This window comes from Myotis daubentonii, chromosome 20 (genome assembly GCF_963259705.1).
Source record: "Myotis daubentonii chromosome 20, mMyoDau2.1, whole genome shotgun sequence".
NCBI classification, from domain to species: domain Eukaryota; kingdom Metazoa; phylum Chordata; class Mammalia; order Chiroptera; family Vespertilionidae; genus Myotis; species Myotis daubentonii.
This window is the reverse complement of record NC_081859.1, coordinates 1,810,377-1,833,596: the sequence shown is the minus strand read 5'-3', so window position 1 is coordinate 1,833,596 and position 23,220 is coordinate 1,810,377. Positions and strand designations below refer to the sequence as shown.

The window sequence follows — 23,220 nt, the reverse complement described above, 5'->3', positions numbered from 1 at the left end:
TCCGCAGAGGCGCGCGGCCTCTTTGTGATGCGCGGGATGCAGGGGGGCCCTTTGTGATGCGCGCGACGCGGTTGCCTAGGAGACGGGCGGTACTCACGGTGCTGAGCTTGCTGGAGGTGATGAGGATGCGCCGCTCATGCAGCATGCTGGCGTACAGCTGCAGCATGTTGCTCACGTCCACGGCCACGAAGTACTCGGTGAGGTTCCTCTGCCGCGAGAAAAACCACGGTGTGCGCGTCAGGGCGCGTGGGGATGACCGAGGAACACGTCTGACACAGCTAATGGTCTTTTTAAAAAATATACATATGTGTTTTTTTTCATTGACTTTTTTAGAGAGAGGGTCGGGGAGAGGGAAAGGGAGAGGGAGGAAGATAGAAACATGTTTGAGAGAGAAGCATCATCTATCGGCTGCCTCCTGCACGCACCCCCCTACTGGGGATCGAGCCCGAAACCCGGGCATGGGCCCTGACTGGGGTGGTTCATGGGTCGATGCTCAACCACTGAGCTATACCAGCTGGGCACATACCTGGGTTGCAGGTTCAATTCAGGGCCCCAGTCAAGGTGTGGGTGGGAGGCAACCGGTCAATGTGTCTCTCTAGCACCGATGTTTCTCCCTCTTCCTCTCCCTCTTCCTCTTTGTGAACCAATCAGTGTCTCTCTCACCTAGATGTTTCTCCCTCTATCTCTCCCTCTCTCAACCAATCAATGTGTCTCTCTCGCACCGATGTTTCTCCCTCTTCCTCTCCCTCTTCCTCTTTGTGAACCAATCAGTGTCTCTCTCACCTAGATGTTTCTCCCTCTATCTCTCCCTCTCTCAACCAATCAGTGTGTCTCTCTCACCTAGATGTTTCTCTCTCTTTCTTTCTCTCTCCTCCCTTCCTCCCTCCCACCCTCTCTTCCACGCTCTCTAAAAATCAATGGGGAAAAAAATATATCCTCTGGCGAGGATTAACAAAAAATAAATAAAATGAAATGAAAACTCTGAAGGGAAGGGTCCAGGGTCATATCAGTCAAGGCATGGGGGTCAGCTGCCAGGAGGGCAGAGCAGGGCGGCCCCGCCCAGCGGGAGCAGCACGTGGACTTGAGGCCTGTGAGGCGCCCTGAGCATCTGGGTGGCCCCCCTCAGGCCCACAGTCAGAGCCGCGAGCGGAGACCTGGCCCCAGGAGCTCTCTGGACGCGTCTGCACTGGCAGCACCATCCACACACCGTCTGGGTTCGACACGAGGAAATTCACAACTGATTTCTTGGGCTTATTCACGCGTCACACGTGTGCTTTTCGGACACAAACCACTCAGGAGCTTTGGAAACATGTTTGGAGGAGGAGTGGAGTTCCAAGGAAATAGTAAATATTCCGGGAAGCGTTTTTTTCCCGTTGCGGTTTCGCTCAGGTGCGATCGAGTTGTTTCTCCCGGTTCGTTTTATCTTCCCAAGGGGAGCAGACCAGAAATCACGCAGGAAAAATATTCCCGTTCAAAAGCATCTTTCCGCTGACACCTACCCATGTACACTTTCCTACGCAGTATTAACTGGGAATAAGAATATTTCTAATATCGCCCTAACCGGTGTGGCTCAGTGGATAGAGCATCAGCCTGCGGACTCAAGGGTCCCAGGTTCAACTCCGGTCAAGGGTATGTACCTTGGTTGTGGGCACATCCCCAGTAGGGGGTTGTGCAGGAGGCAGCTGATGGATGTTTTTCTCTTATCAATGTTTCTAACTCTCTATCCCTCTCCCTTCCTCTCTGTAAAAAATCAATACAATATATATATTTTTAAAAAAAGAATATTTCGAATATTGGCTACAACCAATTGGGACTTAGTAAAACGCAAAACTTAGCAACTTTTATAATTTCTGGTTAATACCCCTCAGGCCTTACAAAGTAATGCTATCGCTTCAGTGAGAATCCAGAACTCAGGCACGAGACACCTAAGAGCCGAACGGAGATAGAAGCAGGGATCTCAGATACTTCGGTCAGTTCACGGAGGTGGCTATTTGTGCGGAAATGTTTCCCACTGCGGTAGCCATTCCCCACCCATAGAAGTCCTCCCATGAGAAACCTCCCCTCCCTGGTCCTCACTGAAATATATGATCCCCTGAACTATCTCAATGGTGGAAATACTGGTTCTCACACCATTGTCCTGGCCACACCCTGATATTCAGAAGGGGGTAAAGTAGCAGGAAAGAAGAGAGAGAGAGAGAGAGAGAGAGAGAGAGAGAGAGAGAGAGAGAGAGAACCATGTTACTCCGTATTTCTTCATTATTTCTCAGAACCACAGATAGTTACTATATCTTCTATGTCTTTACACGGGGATCCTTCAACAGGGAGACCGCAGGAAAGGAAACCCACACAGGGAATAGAATAAAAAACAAAAGCAGCAATCAACTTACACTCTCGGGGATGGTCGGGAGTCCGGTTACGTCGGGGGCGATGAAGTAGGAGTGCTAATGGGTAGAAGGAAGCACACGGAGAGAGGAGGGTTACGACTGGGCAGCATCGCATGCCACGTGGGTGAAAAGCAGAAAAACTACAGCAACTGAGTCTGTAGATACCGAGGACCAATGCTCAGGATTTGTTGAATTTGAGAGATTATGTCCATGAGGTTTAAAGGAGCTTCAACAATCACTTTCTCATATAAAGAACTAAGTGTTGCCCTAGTAGCCGGTTTGGCTCAGTGGATGGAGCGTCGGCCTGCGGACTGAAGGGTCCCAGGTTCGATTCCGGTCAAGGGCATGTACCTTGGTTGCGGGCACATCCCCACTGGGGGGTGTGCAGGAGGCAGGTGATGGATGTTTCTCTCTCATCGATGCTTCTAACTCTCTATCCCTCTCCCTTCCTCTCTGTAAAAAATCAATAAAATATATTAAAAAAAAAAAAAAAGAACTAAGTGTTGTTGGCCCTAGCTGGTTTGGCTCAGTGGGTAAAGCCTGTGGACTGAAGGGTCCTGGGTTCCATTCCCGGCTAGAGCACATGCCCGGGTTGTGGGCTCAATCCCCAGTAGGGGGCGTGCAGGAAGCAGCCGATCTGTGATTCTCATCATGGATGTTTTTCTCTCGCTCTCTCCCTCTCCCTTTCTCTCTGAAATCAATAAAATTTAAAAAAAAAAAATTAAGTGTTGGTTGAAAATATTGAATTTTACAAAGTCCTAAAAACAGTTGAGAACAAAAAGCATATCACTGTAAGGTAGATATCTCTTCATTTTTGTGTATACTTATGCTATATATTTATGTATTTAAAAACACGTTTAGTTTAGGGAGATGGCACAATAAGGCTTGCTTCCCCCAAAAAGATATCAAAATCTAAGATTTCCTATGGACCGCCACAGCAGATTTCTCTGGGACATATCCGTCGCTGTACGATTTAGAACGCGGCAAGCAAACAATATTTCGGCCTTTAAAACTTCTTAAAAATACAGTGACTCGTCTCACAATGTTGTGGCCTTCCTACATCCCCTCAACGAATACGAATTAGCTTCGATATCTGAAGCAACACCACAGGTCTCAGATGGATCTGGATAAAACGCACACCATGTACGCCGGCCTGTCCCCCACCCCACATCTACCACCCAGAATCAGAGTCCCAGGGAATCACCAGAATTGTTTTATTTTCTGTTCATAGCAATCTCCAACATCACTTTACTGTCTTCATCACAGAAGGACATGTTTAATACCGTTTTAGGATTAAAGATGGGGGGGGGGGGGAGCCATTCGAGCCAATCGGTGCTCCGCTGAACTAGCGAGACAAGGCTAGTTCCCACAGTCCATGTATATATAATTTTCCAGGGTGGGAGAAGAAGATGAGAGAGACTGCAAGGCCTCCAGGGACCTTGTGACCAAAAAAAAAAAAGGGACATAACTCTCACTCCTAAAATGCGCTTCACCATCACGACTTCTGACGACGGAGAATATGCGTGGATTTGGTCTCTATTCGCTGCTTTTACTTGGAGGCGTTTTCAAAAGAACTGAATTTCACACAACTGGGCTTTAAAAGGGAGTATAAACAGAAAATATATCCCACGTGATTAATTTCCTTCCGAGAGACCCATTCCCCATTTCCCACAGACGGGCGTGAATCTTAAAGACACAGTGGAAGGATTGTTTTCCCAATTTGATAGTGATTGTGAGAAGTTGGTGCCCTTGGAACTCACCGGTGCTAGGGAGGGCTGATCTCTCAGAACTTGCTCACTGGCAATAAATATCTCTTGGTTCTTATGATATATGAGAGAGAAAAAAATGAATATTTTTACTTTCAAGGGGGAAGTCTGCACCACCACTGGCTGTCTCGCTGAGACAAACCCGCGTAGCCACACTGTCCACGGAAAACATGTGAAGAGCATTGATGATAAATGTGATTTTAAATGCAGATCTGCGCTCATGGTATGTTAGGATAATCTGAAAGGACGTATTTTCATTCTCCCCTGAGAGTAGAGAACACTGGGGGTAGGTAACGATTCTGAAAGACGGTCTCAAAATAACCATTTCCATGAGATATTCCATTTTCACAGCCTCGCTGTGATATTCTAGCGGCCATAACATCAAGTCTTGAAGAATCCATGTGCTGGGACATGGAGATTGTAAGAAATAGGAGGTTGTAAGAGAATCAGAGTGCCTTCTCTAGAGTTGTCACATTTTTCTAACGGAAATTCTGGAAACAAAACAAAAATTTCTTTCCATTTGAGGGAGGAACAAAATTCCTAACTCATAAAACTAGAACGGCTACCCGTAGTTCAAAGCAAGTGATTCGATCGCAACTTTTGCCCCTCGTTAACAGCACGGGACTGGGCGCGTGACTCGTCACCTGCTCTGAAATCAAATGAAATTTCAAAATAAGCTTTACACAGAGGTAAGGCCATATTTCATATTTCATTCACCTGCTGAATGTACCAACACTTAAGATGTTGTATTGAGAAGAGGTGCACAAGATTTGAAAGCTATCAGAGACTACTGATTCAAAATTTTACAAAAAGGGGGGAAAAAAAACAAAAACCCCACTGATTTAACAACTACCGAGATACACATCCAACGTATTAGGTTAGGATAGTTAGAGCAGGTCCGAAAGTCTCGCTGTCCTAAGTCTCAGTGTGATGTTTGTCCTAGCACTGACGCTTTCCTGGGAGCAGAGGTGAGCGTGGGATGAAGTTCCCTAAAGGTGCGTGTGTTCTTAAATGAGACGCATCTATATCGCCCACAAATCAATGAACTGGCTGCGTACTTACCACACTCAGATTGACAGGGCTGTTTGCCTTGGGGACTGGGTGGTTGTAGAGCGCTGTGAGAGTTGCATTCAAATCATTTTCCTACAGTACACGAAGAGGTGAATTTTATAAATCAAATGTATATTGAGCAAATATGATGAAAACGATTTGATAAAGGCAGGCACCGTGCCTTCTCATGGTAGGCTGGCTCTGTACCACTGATTTCCGCAGAAATGCTCTAAATACCCAAAATTCAAATATTTCAATCTAATCTGGAAAAGACATTCCTATGGCTTTATCCAGAAAGAATAACATCAATCCTTATATTTAGTATAAATATATATTTGGCAGCATTTAATTCTTATAAAATAGACTGTTATCTAAGGAAAGAAATTATGTAAAGCATTAAATCCAAGAACAAGGGAATGGCATAAAAACAGCAATACAATTTCATCAGATGCTGAAAGCTTCCATCTCCTATTTTAATTTTAAAATCTCAAACCTAATTTTTTAAGGACTAAGTATAATTTAAGATATCATACTAAGATCCAACACAGAGGTTATCCTAAATATTTCTTTTCTAAGTAGCAACTGGTCACTACCCGACCCACAAAAAAAAATGGAATTAAATAAATTATATAACAGATCTACCTCCTAGATTTTTATAATTAAAATGTATCTTGATGTGCACAGTTACTCTTTCTGATTTACTCATGCAAGTCCAGTAATAGATATAGGAAGGCACCTTTTTAAATATATAGTTATTTTAATTCTCTCTTAAAATGTTTAGGGTGGGAGAATAAACGAAAGGAAAGGCAATTCTTCAAGGACAGTAATAACTAATTTTGAGGGACGTGGACACGAGACACGACTTCTCACAGGGTTTCTTTGAACTTGGCCATCAAATTTAATTCGGATCACTATGAGCATCTGCAAAAGCGTGCACTCCCAACTGCCTATCTGAAATTCTCTTTAGAACGACCGAAAAAGAAGACAACAAAGACTTTATCCCTTTACCATTTCAACAATGAAATATACCACAGAATATTCCGGATGATATCGATGCTCTGGCTATATAAAGTTCCTATGGCCACACGAATTTTGTAAAAGTCCAGCTTTTAAAAATCCTTGGTACCTGCCCACTGTAGGTTGCGTAAGGATAAGTTGAATTATAAAATCTAAATATCTGTCTAAATAACCCATGGGACTCGATTAAAAATCAAAATCAAAGATTTCCTTCTGGGTACTCATACCGTGAACTGATAATATTTTTCCTCTCATAAAGAACACAAGTGTAGTCTTATGTCCTCTTCTCAGAAAACCAAAATTATATGGATTACACAATTCTTCAAAAAATTAAATATGAATTACTGTATTACTCAGCAGTTCTACTTCTGAGTATATTCTCAAAAGAGCTGAATGCACAACCATGCACATAGCAGCCTTGTTCACCATAGCCAACAGGTGAACAAACCCAAGTGTTCACCTACAGATGAATGGACAAGCAAAATGTGGTCTGTGCATACAGTGGGATATTATTCAGTATTAAAAGGAAAGAAACTGTGCCTAGCCAGTGTTGCTCAGTGGTTGAGCATTGACCTATGAACCAGGAGGTCACGGTTCAATTCCCGGTCAGGGCACATGCCCAGGTTAAGGGCTCGATCCCTAGTAGGGGGTGTGCAGGAGGCAGCCGATCCATGATTCTCCCTCATCACTGATGTTTCTATCTCTCCCTCTCTCTTCCTCTCTGAAATCAGTAAAAATATATTTTCTTGAAAAAGGAAAAGAAATTCTGACATAGGCTAAACATTGGATGAACCATGAAAACGTGAGTAGTGACATAAGCCAGGCACCGAAGGACAAAGATTGTCTGAGTCTAGTTATGTGAGGCACAGAGTCACATGTGGCCCATGGGAGCCGTCATGTCCCAGTGGAGGGTGGGCAGTGGAGCCCGGGGAGGAAGGGTGGCGTGTGGGTAGTGGGACCCCTGGCGTGTCCCAGTGGAGTGTCCGCCATGGGTGACATAAACGCAATGGCTGCTGCCAGGGGTGTGGGGGAGGGGAATGGGAACTGATGGGTTAACGGGGGCACCGAGCGTCCGTTTGGGAAGATATAAACGTTTTAGAGACGATAGGGTGGGTGGCTGTAGAACAGTGTGAATGCACTTAATGACACAGAACTGTACCCTGAAAAATGGTTTAAAACAGTGCATTTTATGTCATATGTATTTTACCTCAATAAAAAAGTGGGGGGCGGGGGCGAGCGGGGGGACACTGCTTACCTGTTCCTTAGCCAAGTAATCCGCCAGCGTATTTAGAAGCTTGTAATAGACTTCAAACCACGGCAGGTAGCTGCAAAAATAATAATAATAATAATAACTGAAAAATGTGTTATTTAGAATCAAGGAACAAGATGAGCAAATGAACATTAAATTGATAGTATTTCAAACCGTTCGATCCCGAAAGGCAGGAACGCACTAAACCTGTGTTCTCCTGACTGTTACAGGGACTCGGAATATTATCTGTTATTCGTTTTCATAACATGGTCAGAATCCAAAGCTTTGTGTGTAACTCCTATCAGCTCACCTTGCTGGGGGAAGAAATGTTATTCTCACGCTTTTATTTTTGTGGCCTCTTAGAAAATGTCCAAACAATACACGTTCCACGCAATTCATCTGTAAGTCATGGTTAAGCGCTTAAGCGGATTATCAGTAAGTTAAGATACTTTCCCACTAAATTTTAGTCCCAAACACCATCAAAACCTAGCTCTTGCCACCAACCCCAAAGATCCTAGGGGAAAAAAAAAGTTTTTAAATGTATTCCATATCTAATACGGACTGAACGAGGGGTTTCACTCAAGGTTTTATAAGACGGAAAATGTCATTTCTTTAACAGAACATAGCCTGGACGCTCATCGCCTTGTAACGTCTACAGACATAAACCAAACACCTTAGGACCAATTCTTTTCAAACAAAAGGCAGGCCCTAGCCGGTGTGGCTCAGTGGATAGAGTGTCGGCCTGTGGACTGAAGGGTCCCAGGTTCGATCCAGGTCACGGGCATGTACCTTGGTTGCGGGCACATCCCCAGTAGGGGGCGTGCAGGAGGCAACTGATCAATGTTTCTCTCTCATCGATGTTTCTAACTCTCTATCCCTCTCTCTTCTTCTCTGTAAAAATCAATAAAATATATTGTAAAAAAATAAAAATAAAAATAAATAAATAAATAAATAAAACAAAAGGCAGGAGACGCTTCCAAAGTTCGTTATAAGATCAGTTCCTTCACTTTTTGTAGAGGCCTCGGCAGAAGGCAGATGTATAGAGAGAACCCCGAGTCCATGTAGGCGGCCGGAGGAAGACCACCCCCCCCCCGACACACACACACACACACACACACACACACACATACGGCGTCCACTCCCGAGCTGATAAAACTTTTACATTCCCAGGTCAAAGGCTAAATCAAGGGAAGGAAGTGTTTTGTGTCAAGTGGTCCGGGAACCGCCAAGCGTCGCAGGGACCAGCAGGGATCTGACGTGGGGGCATCAAATAAAACCGAGGAAACGGCCTTTCCTAGCGGAACGTCTCATGTCCAGCGGCTGCTTTTTTTCTATCTGGGAAATTGACACAAAATGTGTAAAATTGGAACATTCTGCTTCCAAGGGATTTGCCCAGAGGAAGAGTGTGAAAGCTCCAAGTGTGGTATGAGTTAAGGGTCGGGGGCGGGGAGGGGGGAGGGGGCGGGGGGGGGGGTAGGCGATACTACAAAGGCCTCAGCCCCAATCCGTCTTCCTGACGAGGGCATTTCCCTCTGAACCTTGGCGACAATTTTATAGTCGTAAAAGCACGTTAATCCCGTTAGGAAAAGATGTCATTTCGGGCTTTTTTTTTTTTTTCGGCCGGCATATGAAAGCAATTATGACTATAAACAATGGGTGAAGACTTAAATGAGTCATATCTTCGGGTATTTCTGAGCTCTCGTTCAGCGAGGGTTAGACGTGTCGTAGAAAAAGCCGGAGATACCACTGGGGCTGAAAACTCAAAATTCAATATCCACGTTTATAGAAATAAACTGAAATCCTAATATTTCTGCTAAAAAGTGAACAAATCACCTCGATTGACTTTCAAGTCACATCATAACATAAAATCCAGGAGAGAGAGAGAGAGAGAGAGAGAGAGAGAGAGAGAGAGAGAGAGAGACCCTCATTTTTATAGCATCGTGGACCAATTTTCTTGCTTGGAACTCGAAGGTGAATTCAAGTTGCTTTTAAGTCTTATAAGAGCATCATCCAAGAATGGAGAAAAGAGGTTTTTGTGCACATTTTCTGGCTCAGAAATGTAAGGAACAGAATAGGGCATGTATGTGAGTGTGCGTGGGGGTGGGGGAGAGGAGGGAAAAAGAGAAACTTGATTATAAACGTGAATCGAGAGGATGTGTATATGAGCCCATTGTACACGTCTCGAAGCTTTCCTGTGCATTTGATTTTTTTTTTTAATGAAAAGATTTAAAAATTCGCAGAAGAAAATCAGGGAGCCCATACAATCTCTGGTCTTTCTACGAGGGCACAAGTGGGTCGAGAGAGCGCCTAAGGGAAGACTCCCCTTCAAACTCCAGCCTCTGAACTTCCATCATGAAGCAAAACGATAGAAGGAGCCGTCCCCACCCGTCTCCCACACGGACACTGCCCGCCCCCAGCGCCCAACCGCCTGGCTTCAAATCAGGAGAACCGACCCGCCATTGGCATCGCACCTTCTGGCTAAAACATACATTTTCTGGACGATCGTTATCCCGGTGAGAATGTGGCGCCTAAAGACGGCACGGAGGCAAACTCACAGCGGACATCGACTCTGCGCCGACATGTCCTTCGCAAATATTTTTAGTTACTAAACGTTATTTCTTTCCCTATGCGCATTTCCACAGACTCTAGTTTGGCCCATGTCCATATTTTTTTAAAAATATATTTTTATTGATTTCAGAGAGAAAGGGAGAGAGAGAGAACAGGAGAGGGAGGGGGAGGGGAGAGGGGGAAGGGAGAGGGAGAGGGAGAGGGAGAGGGAGGGGGAGGGGGAGGGGAGGGGGGAAGGGAGAGGGAGGGGAGGGGGAGGGGGAGGGGAGAGGGGGAAGGGGAGGGGGAGAGGGGGAGGGGGAGGGGAGGGGGAGAGAGAAACATCCATGAGAGAGATTCATTCCCCCCCCCCCCCAAGGGCTCACCTGAGGATGCATAAGCAGATCCTGCCGCCGGAGGTGAGTCTGCAGAAGCCAAATCTCTGCTTGCTCTCGATGTCCGTCAGCACGAAGGCGAAGTGCTGCCCCACTTGGTTCTGAGACACCCTGGAACACAGCACAGCCCGCAACTCAGCCCTGGGCAAGAACGGCCACATAGAAAAGCAAGGGCAGGCCCTGGCTGGTGTGGCCCAGTGGCTAGAGCGTCGGCCTGCAGACTGAAGGGTCCCAGGTTCGATTCAGGCCAAGGGCATGTACCTTGGTTGTGGGCACATCCCCAGTGGAGGGGGTGCAGGAGGCAGCTGATCGATGTTTCTCTCTCATCGATGTTTCTTACTCTCTATCCCTCTCCCTTCCTCCCTGTAAAAAACCAATAAAATATATTTTTTAAAAAAAAGAAAGAAAAAAGAAAAGCCAGGGCAAGAGCTCAGGAGAGACAACTCGCGGCCAGGTTCACAGCATCACACAGACGGCCCTTTCAATCGTGGGGGCAGAGACAGAAGCCGGGACATGCCCGTCCAGTTTTAAAAGACGCCCTTCTAAGGCTCTGATAAGGTCTGATTAAGACTGTGCCCCTGAAGCACAAAAGGGAGAAATGGAACCCTCAGACGTGTCCTAACTGGGAGGAGACGAAAGGTCTCGGGGATGGAAAGCCTTCCTCCTTCCAGGTATGACTTCATGTGGAGCCAACCGTCTGTTGCTGTTGTTGGAGGCGATAAAGAGAAAGGACACTTCATTTCATTTTTATTTTTAAATGTAATCGTTTCTACGTCCTCACTGAGACGGGTAAAGGGACTTCAGCGATGGCTCAGACGTACCTTTCCACGTCGAAGGGGAAACAGAACTTGGGCACGCTCTTCAGGACTTCCTGGGAAGGCAAATCGGAAAAACAAACAAACAAAAAAAAGCTTTAGGATGTGTATAAAGATGCAGTTAAACCTTTCCTGAGACATCGCGGGGGGGGGGGGGGGGGGAGTAAAATAAAAGGGTTCATTTCTTAAGCAGAACAGCCCAGGTTGGGCGACGACCTAATTGATTATTAAGAAGGAGGGAGGGGGGTGTGAGGGCAGATTGCAGGGACAATGGCCCGGGGCCCTAGGCGGCAGAGAGGTCTGGCCTGAAGGGTATTAACACCCTTCACATCCCCGCTGCGGTCCCCTCAACAAGGCCATATGGATTTTACAAGAAGCGCCCACGCCATATGGGGAGGCTACTGGTCCCACAGACCAGCCACGGGGACTTCTGACAGGTCCTGGCGCAGAAATAGAAATGTTGTTTCAATTAAAATGCAGGCGGGGCCGGGGGAGCAGAATGAATTACTGGGAGGTAGGGCCGCCTGTCCCACGGGAGAGCGGTTTAGAGAGAGACTTTGCAGCCAAAGAAACACGCTGATAGGACCCTGGGAAACTCGGCGGCAGGCGCCCCAAGTTATATCTCGAATGGAAACCTCCCGTGTCTGTCTAAAACCCAGCCTTTCCGCCTAAAGCAGCACAGCTTCGAGGCGGCCCCTGTGAAAACCAAGGTTCGCCATAAGCTAGGGAGCGGCCTCGTTCAGGCCGCAACCTGCCGCGAGCTTCCATCCGTTCTAAAATAATGTTCCAGGCGCTCAGAAATCACACACGCGCGCGCAGTGAGAACAGAATGCAAATATTTAAATGCTCGGCCGTTCCGCCCCAAATAGGAAAAAAGGCCTGTTTCTGTCACATCTGAAAACCAGCTTCGGACGAAGTCTGAGTCCTTCGCTTAAACTTCCGAATGGAAGAGAGAACATCTGACAAGTTCGAAGCCAGGGGCTGTTGCGAGAGATTCGTGAGCCTTTTCCTGTTAAAAAAGGGCCAATATCTTCATGCAGTAGCCACAGCCCCTGCACCCCCCAAAATACCTTCCCTGTGACCTCTTTACCCTTAAAACCTACACCCCGAGAAACCATCCATCTCCCAGCAGCTAAACCCTATACGGAAGGGGGGAGAGCGTGTTCTAAAGTAGAACCTCTCACGCTCTGTTAAAATGTGGAGGGCGGTCGGGTTCCCCTGAGAAACAAAACACTGTGAACCCCCAACACTGGGGCCTAAGAGAGCTCCCAGCACCGCGGTCCCCGAGGCCGAGAGAGGAGCATCCGGTAGAATATCAGCCTCTGTCCTCAGGGTGGGGCCCCTGGCCCGGGCAGGAAGGTGGGCCTGGGAAAGCGGGACCCGCATCTGGGGGAAGCGAACGGTTTTACTCCTGGCAACGTTCTGCCAAGTGCAATGAGAAGCGCGGCTAACCTGAAACCATTTAAGTGACTGAGCCGGAACCCGGATCGTGGCCAATGAGGGCAGTTCGGGGGCCCTCGCGCATCCTCAGCTTGTGCTGTGACAGTGAAACCACTGACCACACTTACTGCCCCGTGAACACCATCGATCGAGACCCTTCCCTGCAAAAGGGCCCTATCCTTTCTGTGAAGATAGGTAGGTAGGTAGGTAGGTAGATAGATGATAGATAGAAAGAAAATGATGACAGATGATAGATAGAAAAATAGATTGATAGAAAAATAGATAGATGGTAGATAGAAAAATAGATAGATAGATGATAGATAGATAGACAGAAAAATAGATAGATACATAGATAGACAGACAGACGGTAGATAGAAAAATAGATAGATAGAAAAAGATAGATGGTAGATAGAAAAATAGATAGATAAATAGATAGATAGATAGATAGATAGATAGATAGAAAAATAGATAGATGATAGATAGATAGATAAGATAGGTGAGATAGATTAGATAGAGGATAGATAGATTAGAGGATAGATAGATAAGATAGATTAGAGGATAGATAGATAGATAAGATAGATTAGATAGAGGATAGATAGATAGAGGATGGATAGATAGATAGATGACAGATACAAATTCACTGTCTGCTTCTAAATATACCAAAATTAGGAATCAATTTCACATTCATTTTTTTTTCACATCAATTTTAAGGCTCAAATTAAGAAGGTTCTCCCCTTAGAGGTTCCATCTTTCACACCCACCCCCCTCCTTCCACCAGCAACTCTCTCTCTCTCACACACACACACACACACACACACACACACATGTACACAGGCACACACACGCACACACAGGCACACACATGCAGGCCCTGCTGCAACACAGCCTCAGCTCGCTTCCCAACTGGCAGAAGCGCGCCTCGGGGGACAAGCCTTTAAACCTCGGCGCTCTTTAAAATTCAACCAGCCAGCAGGCCCCCGGCCCAGCGCATAAACAGCCCAGACAAAAAAAGCCCCTCTCGGCTTCTGTCGGTGACAAAGCCGCCCAGCAGTGGCCTGTGTCTCCCTTGACAGGGGAAGCCTGGCTCACACAGATCAATAGATGGGAGTCCTCCCTAGCTCCCTGGGCTCCTGTTTCTGCCTTAATTACAGGTGCTATTCACACTGAAGTTAAAAAAAAAAAAATGAGAGAGAGAGGTGGGGGGAGAGGGGAAGGGAGAAGGAGAGAGAGGGAGAAAGAGGTAGAGGGAGGGAGAAATAAGACACATGCAATTCGTTTTGGGGGGATGCTTTTAACAATACTGTTAATTAAAAGTTGTACTTCTGCGTGGATTGGAAGTGTTCATACAGCCTGATCTTTCCACCCCACAGTGTTTTGGGTCACACACACACACACACACACACACACACACACTTCCAGGCCGGCACCCACAGATGATGCAAAGGTTTAAGGTAATACTCTTCAAACGTTAGTTTCCCCCTGTTTTCTACAGGTTTTTGTTTGGTTTTTGTTGGGTTGTTTTTGTTTTTGTTTTTTTTTACAAAACACCCAATTTCCTTAACCGAGAAAAACGATTTGGGTTTGCAAAATCCTCTTAGCTCTCTGGACTATTTCATTTTTATGCGGAAAGAACACATGGACGACGTTAAAAATCAGGCTACCGAGAAGGAGGAAAGGGAACGTCCATTATGAACGAACAGCAAAATGGAACGGGCAGTAACACGTCTACCCGCATGCACCCCACAAACAACACCCCACGATCGGGTAAGCGAGCCCAGGGCTGACAAAAAGCAAACGCTGCCTCTTGGGGCCTCAATCCCGTCCCCGTCCCCGTCCCCGTCAGGATGAGGATCAAGTGGATCTTGCGAGAGAAAAAGAGAGTCAACTGTGGGGGTGGCCACGGTGGATTCAATCTTTCTCCTCTGAGGTTACCATCCGGCATTATAAATCGATCCACTGACAGGGGGAACAAGCATTTAAGAATCCACTTCTTTTTTAAGCTGAAAATGTCACGCGTGTCTCCTAATTCTAGTTCAATAACGACAAAGGTCCTAAATCTGTCTCTCCCTCTCCCTTCTTCTCTGAAGTCAATTAAAAAATAAAATAAAAAGGAAGCATAACCATCCATTGGGAGGGTTTTTCAAAACACACTTGAGCGTCCGTATCCTCTATAAGCACCGGACAGCCATCAGGGTCTGGACTCCACTACGTCGGCCCAACGACAAGGCAGACAGACTTGTTCTTGGGGATGGACTGACCCCACATCCTCCTTGAGGGCTCGGGAGTCTTCGTCCTCCTGCTCTGCTGTCCCCAGTGGGTTGGCCGTGCCCTCGGCTACCTCGACGCAGGGCCACAAAATGAGCGGCCGGACTTCCACACGTGACCTGCCGTCACACCTGAGCCCCTAGAAGCATCTCTGGCCAGGAGTGTGTTCATCGGTGGGGGAACCCTCCCCAGGAGCCCCCCTGCTGGCTTTCTCCTTCTGTCTGATCCGCCGAAGGTCAAAGCCACTCCTCAACCAAAGAATGACCGTCGGAGACGCCGAGCCCACGGTGGGAGCTCTCTCTTGGTTCTTACTCTCCTGTCTTGGTTCCAGGGGAAAGTTCTCTTTCCTCCTTCCCCCTTAAATTAGGGAGGTCACGGCAGGACACCGTGAAAGCCGACACGAGAAACTGTGGAAGTTGTTGACTCTGGTCAAGGTATTTCTCTCTATCGACATTTTAAAGGGAATTTTTTTATGGTTGGAAGATGCAAATAGCAGCCATGAAGCCAACACATTGTGCTATTAAAAAAACCCACAAAAACAACTGTGCTGGTGACATGTAAATTTCAAGAGTTTTGCTTGCATGGGTGTACCAGTCCCACACGATAAGACCCTGCAGTCTAGAAATATTCCTTCCCGAATTCTTCCCCCCCCAAAAAATGAAGAATAGGAAATGCTTCCAAACGAATTTTATGAGGCCAGCATGACTGACCTTAGTACCAAAACCAGACAAAGACAACACACAAAAAAGAAAATTACAGGCCAGTACCCCCGATAAACATAGATGCAAAAATCCTCAACAACATATTAGCCAACTGAATTAGCCAACATATTAGCCAACTGTATTTTCAATACATGAAAAGGATCATTCAACACGACCAAGTGGGATTTATTCCCCAGGGAGGCAAGGATGGTTCGACACCCACAAATCGACTGTTATCATTTATTGTGACGGAACTCAGAACAGCGGTAGTCTGAGGTTGTAGGGGGGGTGGGTAGGGGGCACAGGCAGTAACCAGAAATCAGCACGAGGGAACTTTCTGGAATGAGAGGAAACAGTCTGTATCTTTAAAGGAATGTGGGTTACACAGGTGTAGGCATCAGTCAAAACTCATTTCACTGTGCACTTGGGATTGGCACAGCACCATATCAAAGTCATTGGTCAAATATCCTATATAATAAAAGGCTAATATGCAAATCGACCAAGTGAGGAAATGACCGGTCGCTATGACATGCACTGACCACCAGGGGGCAGACGCTTAATGCAGGAGCTGCCCCCTGGTGGTCAGTGCACTCCCACAGGGGGAGCGCCGCTCAGCCAGAGCCCGGCTCACAGCCTCTTCCGCCTCCACGGCAGCACTAAGGATGTCTGACTGATGGCAGGGAGCGGGCCTAAGCCGTCAGTCGGACATCCCCCAAGGGCTCCTGGACTGCGAGAGAGCGCAGGCCACACTGAGGGATTCCCCCCCGCCCCCCAGTACACAAATTTCATGCACCGGGCCTCTAGTAAGTTAATAAATAAGTATCTCCATTTGGATAGTAAATTAAGGTCACCCTAACTAAGAGAAATAGGGACGCTTTGAAGGGTTTAAAGGGGGGGAGGGAGGGCATGACTGCACTTGAATTTTAGACAGATCCGCCTGGTCTCACGTGTAGCATGGATTTGCACAGGGTAAGACTCAAGGCTGGGAAGTCCGATGCCAGGAGGCTTTTGCAATAATCCAGGGGACGGGTGGCCTGCAGTCACCAGTGACAGCTGCTCCCGGAATGCCGAGGAGGGCACAAGACTAAGATAAATGCGAGAGTCACCTCGGAGACATCCAAGAGGTGGCGGCTCCACATCTGGTGCCCCAGGGACCGGCTCTGGCCGCGGGGAAGACAAAGAGAGGACACAGCACCGAGTCAAAGGCACAGAGCGATCGGAGAGACCACTGTTTCCTCCTCCACTTCTGTGGACGATCGATATTGGTCTTCCTATTTTTTTGTTTGAGGTTCTCTCAATTTACACAAGCTCCGCCTTTTATAAAAAAAATGTCCACACCCAAGACTTTGAAAATGTCCAACGACAATGAAATCTGAAGTCCTCAGTGTTTTGTTTGGTTTTTAAGGAGTGTGTCTGGAAATTCTAACTAGAACTCCTGGGAGCTATTATCTTACAGACGTCTTCTGCCCCACCCACTGCAGGACAGCCCTCCACCTGCTGGACTACACATCGAGTTCCACACTCCCTGCTGACGGCACCTGGGGCCTCTGGCTGAGCCTCTAAACAAAGGTGCCGATTTGGGTCTCGGTTCTTGTAACGCCGAACTCTTTTCTCTGAGAACCTGAGCCGAGAACACTGGTTCTTTTCACAGAGAGAAAGCCACCCAACAGGTCTCGCCGAATAGCGACGGCGTGTGTCACTCCTGGTCTAGTCCGTCCGCTCTGGCCTGAATGACCTTAAAGAGAAAACACAACTGGGCCTCTTGCGAAGGGTTTCATGCCATAAGCCAGAAAGGACGTCTGGACAGCGAGTTGATAAACTTTCTCAGGGAAGAGCGGATACTCCCCTTGAACAAATCATCTACCTCCTGCTCATTCTTTCTGTGCTTTTATTGGGATAGATGGGAAAACAAGGAGTCATTTTTAAAAAACAGGGGCGACTCCTGTGTAACAGCAGACTAGGTGGAATCCTGTAAAGAGTCAACCTTTGTTCAGCTCCAAAGTAAAACCAAAATAGTTCTTCCTTTCGCTAAACACTTTCCTGACTGTATGGCCGGCCTTCAAGTCTCTCGCTTCTTGCTGTGGAGTCTTCTCACTCTGCGGTGATTTCAAATTTCTACCTTTTAGAAAAATATCTTTTTATTGATTTGAGAGAGAGCGAGAGGAAGGGAGAGGGCGAGAGAGGAACATGGATGTGAGAGCACTGAGCCACGCCAGCCGGGCTGTCAGGCTAACTCTTTCCAAACTTCAGAGTCAGGCAAGGGCCTCTCATTGCACACAAGAGGCTCCGAAAGGAGTCTGAGCCTTGTGTCTGCACCTGTGTCTGCAATCGCCAGCACGCCCAGTAGACACCGCACCGCTGCCTTTTCTGGACCAACAGGCTAAGGGTAAAGACATATGCTGCCCGGCCGGCGTGGCTCAGTGGCTGAATGTCGACCTAGGAACCAGGAGGTCAGGGTTCGATTCCCAGTCAGGGCACATGCCCAGGTTGCAGGCTCGATCCCCAATAGGAGGGGTGTGGGAGGCAGCCGATCAGTGATTCTCTCTCATCATGGATGCTTCTATCTCTCTCTCCCTCTTCCTTCCTCTCTGAAATCAATAAAAGAAATATTTTTTTAAAAGATATACGTTACCAATTACTAACTTTACCAAGAGAAGCTGCAATCTTATCGCTTGTCTGGAACAACATACATGAATAAACCTGTCACTATTGTGTTCGAATAACTGGCCCCTAAAAGCTACAGAAAACCACGCGGAGTTCACAGATAATAACAGTCCCCATCAGTACCCGAGAAAGGACTTAACAGACCACCAACACGAAGTTAATTTTTGAAATTACGCCCGCGTAAAGGTTAAACACGCATCGCATCGCGTGTACTTCTTGCAAGAGTCCTGTGCGTCTCCCCCCCACCCCACCCTCCCACAACACGATCACGTCTTGGAGATTTAACAAGTCTCACGGAGGCGCAGCCTATTAAAATGCACATATCTTACCTCCCTGAAAAAATGAAAACGGATCGAATAAATAATACTGCTAATCTGGCCCCCTTGCGCTCTCCCTGCACACACACACACACACACACACACACACACACACACACACACACGCCCTGCCTTTCTCCACGACACGGCAGCTGGCCTGAAAGATTTCAAACGATCCCTTTGGCATCATCTTCCATCATCTTTTCAGGGGTGTGCGTGGCTCCCCTCTGAGCCCCGTCCTTTCACCGGGGTCCCCTTTGAGATCCGTCCATATTTCCATAATCCACGCCGCTGTTTCCTCAGGGCCTCCCCAGGGTGGAGGGACCCCCACCTCCGGAACGGGGGGGGGGGTGTTACAACGGCCAGTAAGCCGGGTAACAATCGCAAGACAACAAAAGAACCGGGCGGGGAGGAGGCTAGCTGGTACCATATGCTGACCAAGTTCAACACGCTCAGGTTGCAGGGGATGTGTTTTTTTAAACTTCAAAATGTGAGGAGGGCAGCGCCTTCCCAGCTACGTATCCTCCCCAATTGCCTTAGCAAACAGCGAGGTGGTGTGGCTTTCCCGGGGCTCACCCCTGAACAATGTTCACGGGGATAACCGAAGGGAAGGGCCAGAGGGGTGGCATTTTCTGGGTCGTCGACTCATCCTGGTCACCCACAAACCTCGCCCGACTCACCCCTATTCCTAAAAAGAAACAAGAAATAAAATGATGCCAAAGGAGCATATTTCCTAGGCCTTCCTAGTGACTCGATGCCCATTTTGAAAGACGTCAATGTTTTCGTCGCGTGCCATCTGACGATGTCATTCTTGTTTCCACCCTCTGTTTCATCGTGAACTGACGTTCACTTCTTTTTTGAAGAGACTTTAGGGCCCAATCGTAGAGTTATTTTTTTTTTCCTCCTGACTCGGGGGAAACTGCTTCTGATTCATCGGCCCGTGTTATGGCACCTTGAAAAAAATTTATTTTTTTTTCTCTCAAGGACTCAGAACTTTCTAGGACCAATTTGCAAATTTACGTGCCAAATAGTCACCGCTCAGCAGAAAGTAACTTTCTGTGAAACCGCAGTTATCTCTTTAAATCCGCAGCATCTATTATCATTTGATTTCTATAGGCTACTGAGCAAGGCCAGACCTTCTGGGAATGATGGGAGCATTTGCGTAGTTATTATAATTTCACTGCCATAAAAATAAACAAAGGCCTCGCTTCTGAGAGCTTATTAAAATAAAACCTGTTCACCCCTTCGGCAGGAAAAATAAGGTCAATCTTTCAGGGCCTCTCACATTTTATGATCTGCAATGTATGCGAGAATCTTCTTTGCAATGGGAGTTGGCGACACTCCACAGCCCTGTTTTCCAGTAAAATGTCTAAAATGCAGCAAAATTTCTAAAAGATCGCTGTTTTTCCCAAATTAGTTTCCCTGTCTGCAATGAAAATTTTTTAAATTTAAAAGTGGTAACTATAAGGCAGCAGGCAGGTAAAATCAGAATGTAACCACATTTTGCCTTGAGCTTCGTAAAACTGCATCGACAAGAGAAGCCAGTCTTGCCTCTACGCAGAAAGGTGGACAGAAAGAAGAATATAATTATAACAATAATCGGAGATTTAATTGTAAGCACTTTCCCATATGCTTGCACTTTCGTTTTGTTCTGATTCTTCTTTTGCAGACACAAAAATGTACAAAACAGGTAATATTCTGTGTCATAAAACGGGTAAGAAATAATGGCTATCGTAGGGTGACTAAGATAGATCACTGATACAATATTTAAGTATGAAACAAAGAATGATGTCATGAGATGATTATAATTCTCATACTGTCATCTCTCTTTGCACAATTTTATTTCGTTAAAAATTAAAACTCGATGTGCCTTAGAAATACGGTTTATAGATAATGTGTATACTCACAGGGGTAGTGAAATGAAAATTAACCACCACACCTTAAAAACTGGCTCAAGACATTGAATTCCTTTCATTTAGAAAAACAATAGTCAATATAGGATGCAACGAAATTATTTTTTTTCTGTGTATGGGATCAACTTGGAGTTAAAAGTGACAAAACCGAGTCCAAACAAGCAAAAGAAAAACAAAACACTTTTAAAAAACACATATCCAACAACTGTTTAAATATTTATGAAAGTATGAAGATTGAATCACTTATTTTCAAATACTTTAGATCTTCTTTATGAAAGAACTTAGAAAAACCCAGTCTCCAGGGCCCTTGGCCAGATTCCCATATAAAGTTTGGGCTTCTTTTATTTTTATTTATTTTTAATTTTATTGGTATCAGAGAGGAAGGGAGAGGGAGAGATAGAAAACATCCATGATGAGAGAGAATCGTGGATCACCTGCCCCGTAAACACCCCACACTGGGGATCGAGCCTGCAACCCAGGCATGTGCCCTGACCGGGCATTGAACCACGACCTCCTGGTTCATAGGTCGACGCTTAACCAGTGGGCCACACCAACCGGGCAAGTTTGGGCTTCTTTAGTCATAAAGTCAAAGTCATGAGACGCAGCAGTATCTAAGGCAGCGGTTCTCAACCTGTGGGTCGCGACCCCTTTGGCGGTCGAACGACCCTTTCACAGGAGTCGCCTAAGACCATCCTGCAGATCAGATATTTCCATGACGATTCATCACAGTAGCAACATGACAGTGATGAAGTAGCCACGGAAATAATGGTATGGTTGGGTCACCACATGAGGAACTGTATTTGAAGGGCCAGAAGGTTGAGAACCGCTGAATTCTAAGGCCTCTTTCAGCTCCCACCCCCCTCGCAGAGGGCTCCAGGAACGGCTGTGAACTGGGATCCGGGGCGATGAAGTTCGTCACCACTGCATAGCTGCCTGCCTTAGTATTTTACTAAGTATGTGAGGGCTGACCTCACACGTATGGAGCACAAAGCAACCGTTCAGCCCGACGGAGCAATCCCCATCACCAGTGGAGAGGTCACAGAGAGGGTCAGCAGAATGAAAAGGGTGTCCCTGAGAAAGGACACGGTCGCCCTGACGGGAAACCCAAGTTAGGGGGTCTTCGGATCCCCTAGAATTCTCGGGGTTTACAAGATGGAACACACACACACTCACCCCACAGAGACCTGGACAGGAGGTCAGTGGACAAGAGAGAATTGAGAAGACAAAGAGAAGAACCGCCCGGCCGGTGTGGCTCAGTGGTTGAGCGTCGACCTATGAACCAGGAGGTCACGGTTCGATTCCCGGTCAGGGCACATGCCCGGGTTGCGGGCTCCATCCCCAGTGGGGGGCGTGCAGAAGGCAGCCGATCCATGATTCTCTCTCATCATTGCTATTTCTATCTCTCTCTCCCTCTCCCTTCCTCTCTGAAATCAATGAAAATATATTTTTAAAAAGAGAGAACATTATTTCCAAATGACAAAATGAGTCAGGAAGGCTCTCAGATGACTGCCTATAATGGTTTCTTTTGTTGTTGTTGTTGTTAATCTTCACGGAGGATATTTTTGCATTAGTTTTTAGAGAGACTAGAAGGGAGAGGGAGAGACAGAGAGAGAAACATCCATGTGAGGGAGACCCATCAACTGGTTGACTCCAGCACATGCCCTGACTAGAGCCAGGGATAGAGCCCGCAACCCAGGTCCGTGCCATAGACCAGAATCGAACCCGGGACCCTTCAGTCTACGGGCCGATGCTCTATCCACTGAGCCAAAGCGGCTAGCGCTCTAATCGTTTCTGAAGGAACTGCTTCAAACAGAGACGTGTGTCAGCATTCATGTCTGTCAATGATGAGAACTATGAAAATCACATCTGTGAGTGTCACTTCCGGTTACATGGGCAGCATTACACTTTTATCATTTTAACAGCGACGAGGACTGGTTTAGCCCATTTCTTGGCAGATAACGAAAAGGAACCTGCTCCTCATTTTCCAAAAAAATGGCTCATTTCTATCACCATCCACGGGATGGAGCCCGCAACCCGGACATGTGCCCTGACCGGGAATTCCAGCGGCAACCCTCAGATGCTCAACCAACTGAGCCACACGGGCCAGGACGAGAAAACACTGGCAATTCCATTTACAGACGTAAGTGATTCGGCTATGACTGTCACAGGAGCGAACAGATCCCTCGGTGATAGCAGTCACTACTCACTTCTACGCAGACAGACATAGTAGGAGGGTGTTCAACAGAGTATGGTGTCATTTTTCTGATGGGGAAATTTGTAAGTGGTTCGAAGTATCGTTCCCATAGCTAGATTTTTGGAGAGTGTAAAACTGTGGTAACATGGAATATTCCGGTCCTATTTGCCTCACTCTCAGGGCTTCGTCCTCGCCCACCTCCGGGCAACTTTCCAAGATGTTCCCCGTCCATCATGCCCTCATGGCCTTTATTCTGAGTTAATCCGAGAAATACTGAGAGCAACGCATGGGTCCTAGCGGCGGCCGAGACCGAGATCAGAATCACAGTCCTCAGATTTTAAATTTTTTTTTTTTTAAAAAAGGGTCAGGATTCCTACCTGGTCTCCGAAGTCCTCCGGGAATTTCCACAAAACCACGGGATCTGTAAAGAATTGATACATGGCGTTAAACAGAGGCAAACATACACACACGCACACACACACACACACACACACACAAACACT

General features: G+C 46.8%; 1 protein-coding gene across 6 annotated transcripts in view; it reads right to left on the bottom strand.

Annotated features, from left to right (window-relative positions):
- Positions 1-23,220, bottom strand: part of DENND1B (DENN domain containing 1B) — an 87,226-nt gene that overhangs the window by 48,352 nt on the left and 15,654 nt on the right. For 5 of the 6 annotated variants that reach the window (XM_059677560.1, XM_059677559.1, XM_059677558.1 and 2 more), the window contains exons 3-10: positions 23,095-23,138; positions 11,230-11,279; positions 10,400-10,519; positions 7,473-7,542; positions 5,213-5,293; positions 4,145-4,204; positions 2,388-2,441; positions 98-208 (exon numbers count right to left, since the gene is read on the bottom strand). In XM_059677560.1, the coding sequence (XP_059533543.1) occupies positions 98-208; positions 2,388-2,441; positions 4,145-4,204; positions 5,213-5,293; positions 7,473-7,542; positions 10,400-10,519; positions 11,230-11,279; positions 23,095-23,138 (590 nt within the window). The remainder of the gene's footprint in view (positions 1-97; positions 209-2,387; positions 2,442-4,144; positions 4,205-5,212; positions 5,294-7,472; positions 7,543-10,399; positions 10,520-11,229; positions 11,280-23,094; positions 23,139-23,220) is intronic. The other variant, XM_059677557.1, reaches the window with a different exon arrangement.